Here is a 9,587-nt window from a genome sequence, read left to right as displayed (position 1 = left end):
TCAACAGCACAAAAGCAGCAACCAGCAGCGCCATGCAAAATGGCGGCTGCCCATCCTCTCTACCTGATCAAAATCCCAAACAGAAATACTCCCTTGGATTTCTTGCCTCCACCACCTTTCCTTTTTTTCCAATCTATCCAAGCCCAGCTCCAAAGCCCTCAATTTGTCGCTCCCAGGAGATGGTGTCTCTTTTCTGCCCTTTGTGTGCTTGGTGTTAGCTTTTAAAGCACCCCTGAGAGAAAAAGGAGGAGATCGGGTCAATTGCGAGAAACAATCAACACGAATTGGCCTGACGTTGGCCCGGACTGCTTCAGCTTCCAGACGCGTCCTAAAAGCATATTTACAGTTGACAAAGCGGTACCCTGTTGCTTGGGGCGTTTCCTTAGATGATATAAGGCTGCACTAAGCACAGTTCAAAGAAAAAGCCAACAAAGTTGGCACCTTGTCACAACACAAAGAAGACTTCAACATCGTGCTCATGCGGAAATATCGTCAGTTTGTCTTTGATTCTAAGAAAAAGGAAGGATTCCATGCTACAGCTTTGTCTGAATTTTTCTCCATGGAAGATCTAACCTCGATATGGCCACAAAAAAGTCCCATTTACAACGACACACCAACACACAAACACTGTTTCGTCGATATTTTTCCATAGGAAATTCACACCACACCGTTGAAACTCGCGATGTCGTCGGGCCTGACTCAAGGAACGTGTCACAGGAAAGAAGAAAAAGAGATGAGCTAAAAGCTAGGTTTCCACGAGCTAAAAGAAGACATCGCTGGGCTTTGCCTTGGCCTTGTCCTTCAGAGTCATGGATTGCTCTTTGGAGAAATCCCTTAGTTGTCATCCTCCACAACTTCGGTTCAGATGTGTCCCGCAAACATGAAAGACTGGTAAATGTTATGGTTCCCAGAAGAGTCACGTATGGAATCCCGCATTCAAGTTTGAACCTGGAAGTTCTTATCATAGCAAAAGCAAAAGAAAGAACACAATCCATGTCGAGAAGCTCCGCAAGATCCAGTCACAAACTTTCTCGTCCTTGGCATTCTTCTTGAGCTCCAGTCATAGGCGACCATAGTCGGCGCTGTGGAGCGTGGCTGCCTGGGTCACAACCAGCACCTTCTTGCCCTCGTGATCCACAAAGATGGATCGCAGCGCCTCGGCATTGCCATTGACGAAGAATCCAAACTGGACAGCGATGGCGCGCCACACATCGTCTGGCCTGATCACCAGATTGTGGTGGAAGCTGTAAGCTCTGATCGCGCTCGCCACGAAGCCATTCCTCTCCGGATGGAAGGCGCTGGCGTCCACGCTGGCGTCCTGCAACACCTGCCTGCTGGAAATCTTTGAGTCCCTCCAGGAAATGGGCGTGCTGGGGCGTAGATCTCGGCACCACGGCTGGCTCGGCAAAACTAGTTTTAAAACAGTTCTCATTAATTTCCGGCCGGCTTTGTCATTAGCATTATTTTAAAGTCATTTGTCTAAATCAAATGGAATTACATCGCTTATTCTGTATATATTGCACAAGATCTTAGTGAGAAGATATAGGTGACGAGGTATGATTTCAGTGAATGAGAACATGAGACTAAACTTATATTCAAATTATATTGCTTCAACGCATATTTTTCATGAGTTTTCTTTTTTAAGTTAAAGACTGATTTTCATTAAAATAGTAAAAATTAAATAATTATTCTGTAATAGTAATAATTTTTTCTATAGGTGTGCTTTATATAAAGATTCAGTTTATAATATTTGTTAGTAATCAATAATAATATATTTTATTTTCCTATATATATATACATTTTCTAATATGAATGATTAAGCTTATATTTTAATTGATAAATTAGATAAATTTTAAATATAAAGAAATCCCTATAATATAATCCTTAAAAGTGGTATTCTTTAATCAACTAATCCAGTAAGATCCCAGCTCTCCAGATGAACTATGTTGGCTTGTATAAAAAATGTTAAAGCACTCTTGACATAAAGAAAACTTTTCAGAAATTAAAATATATCATAGAGTGCATGGCAATTTATGACATATATTATAATGTTGAAAATTAAAATAATCATTCCATTAAAATGCAAGTACTTTTGTGGAAAAAGCTTTAAGCTAGGCTTTGGTGGCCAAGAATATTACATGACTTTTACTAAGATTGCTTTGATTTTTATCCAAGAGTTATTTGTGTGGGAGGTGCTCTTCAAGGATTGTGTTAGATCTCAAGCAAGGAACTAGAAAGTAGAGGCCAAAAAGTCCATGTATAATTGTTAATCTATTGAAGGAGTGAGAGAAAGCGAAAACCTTAAAAGTTGCTAACACTCACACTCATAGATGGTAAACATAACTTATATTAGTGATAACTAAGAATATTAAAATTAAATGTTATTACTAACGAATTAGAGAAAAATTTAAAGGAGAAGTCACCAGCTGTTAGATTAAAAAATATTTTAGAATATGCCTAGAATGGTTTCTATTGTTCTGATAGTGGAGATACTTTCTCCAACTATCTCATCATTTTGAAAACCTTATTTACTTTTGTTTGGCCATAGATGTGTCACAGGTAACTATATGGAATTACTTTTTTGTTCCTCATTTTTTCAACAATTGTCCAAAGATTGTCGTAGGAAGAATTCCCTACTACAGTTTTGGCTGAATTTTCTTACATTGGAAATCTAACCTCCACATTTAGAGCCACCACATATTCATGACCTCATCAGACACCAACACCTTCACAACACACTATATTGTCAATATTTTTCCATCTCTCCCCGTGCAACATCATGATCGTCCAACTAACTCAAGCTTTGAACGATTCCTGCTGGAAAAAGAAGAAAACAAACAAGGGAAAAAGAGATTAGCGGATGAGAAAGGATGGGTTACGGATGAGAAAGGAGAAAGGAGAGTTACGGATGAGAAAAACGTAACAGCTCACCATGATCCCAAAGCTTGCAGGTTTCTACGAACTAAAGGAAGCCATCATGGCTGGGATTTGCCTTGGCCTTGTCCTTGAGAGTCATGGCCCAGACAGCTTTTGGAGCAATCCCTTTGTTGTCATCCTCCACAGCTTCGTATCCCATGTGTCCAGCAAACATGAAAGCCTCGTAAGTTTTCCCGTTGTCGTCCACCTTGACATCCACCGTGAGGTAGCCGGGAGCAATGCTGCTGTCGTCGATGAACGGATACTCAAGCTCCACAGCTTTGTCCCCGGAGAAGAGATCCCGGTAACTCTTTTGATCGCCACGCCACTTTCCATCGCTGTCAAAAACACAGAAGGAAGATATCCAGCCGGAGATGTATGTCGGCCCCGATCCTCCTCCCAGGTGGTGACAAATCCTGTTCCAAAAGTCCGTGTCAACGTTGCCTTTGCTGCTCTCCACAAACTGGGCAGTGATTTTCTTGAGCATGACACGCCACTTCTGGCACTCGCTCCCATACTTGTCCAGTTCGTCGATCCTCCGATCGATTTCTTCCCAATCCTCGGTGGTTCCCAGGAGAGTCACGTACGGAATCCCGCACAAAAGTTGGAACCTGGATAGAAACAAGCTCTTAGCTTCAAAGATTTTACTACAGCGAGAGACAAACCTGGAGAACACATAGCGTACCATTGACAGCAACGCAAACAAAAACAAGTACGCAGAATGGACAATAGAATGACAGTGAGAGGTGATTAGACTCTATCACGTCGTTTTTCACGCAGACAAAAACGGAAAAGAAAACAAAAAAGAAGGGAAAACTCACACACACACACACACAGCAAAACCATAGCTAGAACCAAGAGGGTGAATCAACTTACGTATATTCGAAGTAGCTCTTGAAGGTTGCCATGAGAACCACACTGCCCACCACCACATCGTTCTTGGTTGTAGTCGAGAAGCTCGGCAAGATCCAGTCGCAGACCTTCCCGTCCCTGATATTCTTCTTGAGCTCCACGCTCATCTCCCTCGCCAGGAGCCCATAGTCGGCGCTGTGGAGCGCGGCCGCCTGGGACACAACCAGCTCCTTCTTGCCCTCGTGATCCACAAAGATGGATCGCAGCGCCTCGGCATTGCCATTGACGAAGAATCCCAACTGGATGGCGATGGCGAGCCACACATCGTCGGGGCGAATTACCAGATTGTGGTGAGAGCTGTAAGCTTTGATGGCGCTTGCGACGAAGCCATTCTTCTGTGGATGAAAGGCACTCGCGTCGACGCTAGTGCCTTGCAACACCTGGTAGCAGCCCTCCTGCTGGAAATCCTTGAATCCCTCCAGGAAATGGCCGCGGCCGGGCGGAGATTGCTTCACCTGTGCCGGATCCTTGTCGCAAACCCTAAATGTCACCATTCTCTCTTCTCCCTCCCTCGCTAGCAATCCACACTGTTTAAATTGATGGACCTTCACCCACGTGGCAAGAATTACATGTTAAATTTCTATTGGCCAAATTGATATTAAAACTCAACTCCAACGAAGAAGAAGCACGAGGAGCGAAAAAGTCGAGTCGATTGATCACCAGCTATAAGGAACCAGCCTCCCAAGAAGAAAAACCATGCGCTAGAAATCGAGGCGTGGCCTAAAGCCCATATTTACAATTGGCAAAGTGGTGTTATTATCCTGCTTCTATTATCCCGTTTCCTTGGAGATGGTTTAACGCTGCACTTGAAAGAATGCCAAAAACAATTTGGCAGCTTGTCATAACACAGGCACACGCACAAAAAGAAAACTTTGAAATATCTCTAGGCTCGCCACGCAGGTGCGGAAAGATCGTCAACTGTCTCTCGATTCCAAGAAAAAGAAAAGGATTTGCTACAGTTTTGGAGGACTGCAGGTTTCAATGGTGTGGTGTCAATGGGAAAATTTGCGATGAAATAGTGTTTGTGGAGGTGTCCGTGCGTGGTGAGTTCATGTATATATGGTGTGCTCTAATATCAAGGCATGACCAGAAGGAACGATTCGTTCAAAGTCACAGCCGGTATGAAAGAAAGAGATTAGCCAGAGCCACTGATCATTAGAAACTGAAAAACTGAGCTTTCCACGAGCTGAAAGAAGCCATGGCTGGGCTTTGCCTTGGCCTTGTCCTCTACAGCTCTTCCCCTGTCGTGGCATGCTAAATTTCTGGACGATTGCTGGTAGCATTGCCATACCATATAGTGACATAAAAAAAGAGAGTACAAAATCAACTTAATAGCTAAATGAAATCCCAAGAAGAAAGACCATGTGAAAGGAATAGAGATTGAGGTGAAATGTGGCCCAAAGGGTCATCCCTCAAAAGTTTGAGAAGAGCCGATATCTAACATGTTGAAAAGAAACATTCACAGATAAATGCTTCCTTGGCCAAAAATTAAAACCTATACACAGAAGGAGATTGAAGATGCAGCTTTTCTTGTCAAAACCTTCATAAAGTTTAGGTTTAGGAAAAAAATTCTGAAATACCTGATACATAAATAATTTGGTAAGTGTTAGTATGCTTAATCCTATTTATTAATCCTATTGATCAAATAAAAGTTTATAATTATAATTTTTTTATAATTTATAAACACAAGATTACATATCAACCATTAAATGGTAGAATAAAAAAGAATATATTAGAAAGTGTTTAAGCAAATTAATAAATTATAAACCTGTTTATACATTATAAAGACAAAATTAATCTAAATAGATAACAACCATTAAATGGTAGAATATCCTAAAATATCTAAATATATTCTAAATATTTGCTTAAGCAAACCAAAAATTTAAAGGGTTTTGCCATTTGTATAACAAACACACTTACACATTTGAAGTATTCCACGAACGTTCTTGACGCACTTAGTCAGCGGTGCACTGTAGCTGTGGTATGTCCCTCTACCAGAGTCCTCGAGTTGGGGTAATAATAATGATATATGCAACTCCTAAGGAAGCCACCACAGTCTTCAATTGTAATTGGTCCTGTGAAAGCGACTGAACTAAAGGAAAACAAGAGAAGAAAGTACCTCATTGTTTTTCATTTCCACAGTTATATATGAGGATTGGAGTGAATCGGTTTTGACTGTGAAGATCTCATCTTGGTCACTGTGCACTTGCCAAATATGATGGATTTCCATAACAGGCTACCGTTCCATTTCTGTGTACGTGTACAATGAACAGAAACCATCGAGGCTAGATTCTTGGCCTGTTGTGTGCGCTTGGAAACAAATGGCCAATCGCAGAACACACAAAGCTACTTGTTTTTACTCACCTTTGAGCAGTGTCCTGCTTCACGCTAAAGCGCTAGACGATCGAATCCACTGTTCCACGGCGGAGTTTTCCAAAGCAAGAAGTGCACTCCCGGACGCTGGCTTTGCTGCTGTTCCTGCTGTGTTGTGGTTAGAAGCCTCTCTTTCTCTTTTCCGCGCGATAATGCGGCGTCGAGAGCTCCCGAATTCCCCAAGCACTAGCATCGATTGCTCGGCGCCATGCTGCGACACCAACGGGACGCACCACCGCTGGATCATCTGCCCAAAAAGGCACGGAAGTTGCTCTGGAATGGCCCTGAGAAATCCGCCGGGTCACCATGATGGATGGATCGATCTCCTCCACCGCCGCGAATGGCCGGGGCTCTTGCATGTGCTCCATCACCAGGCACACAATCTTAGCGCGCTGCCTCCCGAAAGCCCAGCCTATCGCCGCAGCGCTTTAACTCCGGCCCGAAACTTTTACCGGCCCAATTTTTGCTCTCTCGGTACTGGTTGTGGCGAGCCAAAGCGTTTCGCTTCTTGTCTTCCTTTTTCTTGTCCAGTCCTCTTTACGTCCCCTTAGCACTTGGCCAACACATTCTTTCTAGAAATCCTGTAAACGGGTATCCTCAATCGATGAAATTGTTATGTGCAAGACTGGCCGTCAGTGGTTACTGTGGGAAGCCTGTGGTTGTCAAGGCGAGGAATGGAGCTGGGACGAAACTCTGGGAAGAACTGTGAGAAAGGTGCCAGGGGCTGTTCCTCCCGTGCATGGTCTCGTCTGGATTGCATTTATGAGAGCTATGGGGACGTCCATGCTAGATCAATCATACTGATTGTTTTAGCGCTTTGGCGACCTGGGCGATAATCATGAAAGAGCGTAATGTTTAGGGTAGATTCGCTGGCTACAAGGTGGCGCTGAGGGCTTTGGCATTTTCAGTCTTTCGCGGCCAGCGGAAGAATCATTGTCCCTGCACCTTCGATCCAGGTTAGCACCATTCTCCAATCTGTGCAGTTTTTGCTTTGGAGATGTGGGAGTGGATTTTGGTTCAGGGGTTGGAGTCACCTTGGGAGCCATGGGAGGTAGCTCCTGACGCGTTCTCTTGGAGGGATTGACACGAGCCTTCCACGAGTCCGCTTTTCCTAGAGGCCCAACCGCCACCCTAAGAAGGAAGTTGAGAGTTAAAAGAGCAGTGGTGCATAGGAGTGATGAGGGCCAAGCTGCGGCCGGGGAGGAGTTGGCTGAAATGAAAGGCCCGGGACGGAGAAAGGAGAGAAACTGGATCCAAAGAAAGCAGAGAAGAAAGTGGGTTTCAAAGGCGAGGGGACCTTGGATGGGCAGGAACAAGGACAATCAGACATATCTAGTGAGAAGAATGCAGAGAGAAAGCGGTTGCTAGAGGCATGGAGAAACGGTCACGATCGGGCGAGGAGGAGGAAGCTTTGCAGGATATTTAAGGGACTGTGATGCCAGAGGAGTTGAAGCAACTAGTGCCAAGATTTCCTCATGTTTTCTGACGGCCTATCGCATATGGAGGCAAGCGAGAGAACGGGTAGAAGGCATCATATTATCTGGAGCCAGGCTCTCCAACGTCAACAAGAGCATCCGAGGAGCGAGTACAGGAGTTGCTTGCGCAAGGACTCATCGAAGACAACTTGTGGTCATTTGTAGCTCCAGTATTGCTAACAGGTGTAAAGGAATAGTACTTGACATATATTGGTACAGCACTTCTCACCTTATATACACATCCTAGTTCCTTTGATTGTGCCTTGATCTCTCCTTGGTTCCAACACTCCCCCTCAATCTGATGTCTTTTAATCAGATCGCTGCTCCCCCTGTGAAACCAGTCCAAGTTGTCGTAGTCATTCAAACTGTCGGACTTCAATTGTAGTCTTTGTGAGTAGATCTGCAGTCATCTTTATTGTGGGGATGTATTTCAGCCTGACTTCTTCTCTCTCAATCCGCTCTCTGATAAAGTAATGAAACATCTTTGTTTCTCCCATGATGCACCGGGTTCACGATGGACTGAAGACATGCTGTGTTGTCATTGTAGATATTCAGTGGTACTTGCATCTCAAAACTGATATCTTGGAGCAAGCGTCGAATCCATAAAGCTTCCTTAACAGCTTCCGTAACCACATTGTACTCTGCTTCACAAGTAGCCAATGCCACCATCATTTGTACAATTGCATTAGAGAATTTGAACATGTACCCAGTTGTTGATCTCCTATCATCCAGGTCACTAGCAAGATCAGCATCTACCATTCCATATGGTATAAGTGCACCGAATCCAATTTCTCCTCTTGCCATCCCCTTGTACTCGAGATAAAGTGATGAAGTTTGTTGTATGTAGTTAAAGATCCGCTCTACTGCATTGTCTCTTTCCAGGATTTTGCATGAACTAGCACACTCTGGAAATAACTGCTACTATATCTGGTCTGCTTGATGTGGCTAAATACAGCAATGCTCCAACCACGTTTTGATATGGTAGCTTAGCCATCTCTTTCTTCTCCCCCTCGGAACGTGGTTGATCCACTTTAGAGAGCTTGTTGAATTGGAGTGTTGGAGTCGGAACTAGACAGGCAGTAAAGAAACCACTATATTCCTCAATAAGATTTGAGATATACTTATGTTGATGGACTTATCATGCACAATTTATAAGCCTAAACAAAAGGAAATTTTACCAAGATCTGTCATTCGAAGTTGTTTGGAGAGTAGTTCTTTAAGCCATTTAAGATTTGTTGTCTTTCCGGCCATGATGAGATCGTCAACATAAATACACATGAGAATAAGTGAGCCATCACAAAAACAATAATATAGATTCCAATCTGCTCTTGCACAAGAGAAACCAAGAGTTAGAAAAAACTTGTGCAAAGTATTATACCAGGATTGTTTTAATCCATAAATGGACTAGTGGAGTTTACAAATATAATGCTCCTTCCCTTGGATCTCAAAACCTAGAGGTTGCTGCATATACACTGGTTCTTCCAGCTTGCTATTGACAAATGCATTCTTGATGTCCATCTGCTCAATCTCAAGGTCTAAGTAATTAGCAATTGCAAGAACAAAACGAATAGAAGCTATTTTAACTATGGGTGAAAAAATCTCACTATAATCGATTCCTGCTTGCTGTGTGTATCCTTTTGCAACTAACCTTGCTTTGTACTGATCAATCTCACCTATCTCCTTATATTTTATCTTGTGAACACACTTACACTGTATGATTGAAGCCTTGCAAGGAACCTCATGTGGTGAAATGAGTGTCCAGGAACCATTCTCTAATTGAGCATGATATTCATCCTGCATTGCTTGTCGCCAATGAAAACATTGCGGTCCAGAGAGTGCTTCTTCTAAGTTTGTTGGCTCGTGAATTGCTTGTGCTGCTTGTGCATAATAATGTATAATGCGGGATGTAGG

At 43.2% G+C, this 9,587-nt stretch overlaps 2 protein-coding genes across 2 annotated transcripts in view; both read right to left on the bottom strand.

Moving 5' to 3' along the window:
• The window catches only part of LOC9651188 (extensin-2), a 2,042-nt gene extending 1,047 nt beyond the window's left edge, over positions 1 to 995 (bottom strand). The window contains exons 1-2 of the mRNA XM_024688728.1: positions 574 to 995; positions 64 to 397 (exon numbers count right to left, since the gene is read on the bottom strand). Of these exons, the coding sequence (XP_024544496.1) occupies positions 64 to 397; positions 574 to 995 (756 nt within the window). The remainder of the gene's footprint in view (positions 1 to 63; positions 398 to 573) is intronic.
• Positions 996 to 2,644: 1,649 nt separating this feature from the next.
• On the bottom strand, positions 2,645 to 4,322 carry LOC112351278. The gene is made up of 3 exons (XM_024688838.1): positions 3,793 to 4,322; positions 2,932 to 3,527; positions 2,645 to 2,817 (listed from the first exon to the last, which is right to left on the bottom strand). The coding sequence occupies exons 1-2, from the start codon at positions 4,320 to 4,322 to the stop codon at positions 2,963 to 2,965; spliced, it is 1,095 nt and encodes a 364-aa protein (XP_024544606.1). The 3' UTR covers positions 2,645 to 2,817; positions 2,932 to 2,962.
• Between the last annotated feature and the right edge of the window lie 5,265 nt (positions 4,323 to 9,587).

This window comes from Selaginella moellendorffii, unplaced genomic scaffold (genome assembly GCF_000143415.4).
Source record: "Selaginella moellendorffii unplaced genomic scaffold, v1.0 SELMOscaffold_59, whole genome shotgun sequence".
Lineage (NCBI taxonomy): Eukaryota > Viridiplantae > Streptophyta > Lycopodiopsida > Selaginellales > Selaginellaceae > Selaginella > Selaginella moellendorffii.
This window is presented reverse-complemented; position numbering and strand designations above follow the sequence as displayed.

Excerpts from the sequence above, each read along its gene's own strand:
- LOC112351278 (XM_024688838.1), bottom strand. The coding sequence starts at position 4,322 with ATGGTGACATTTAGGGTTTGCGACAAGGATCCGGCACAGGTGAAGCAA. Across the intron at positions 3,528-3,792 it reads AAGAGCTACTTCGAATATAC|GTTCCAACTTTTGTGCGGGA; the intron begins GTAAGTTGATTC and ends GTTTCTATCCAG.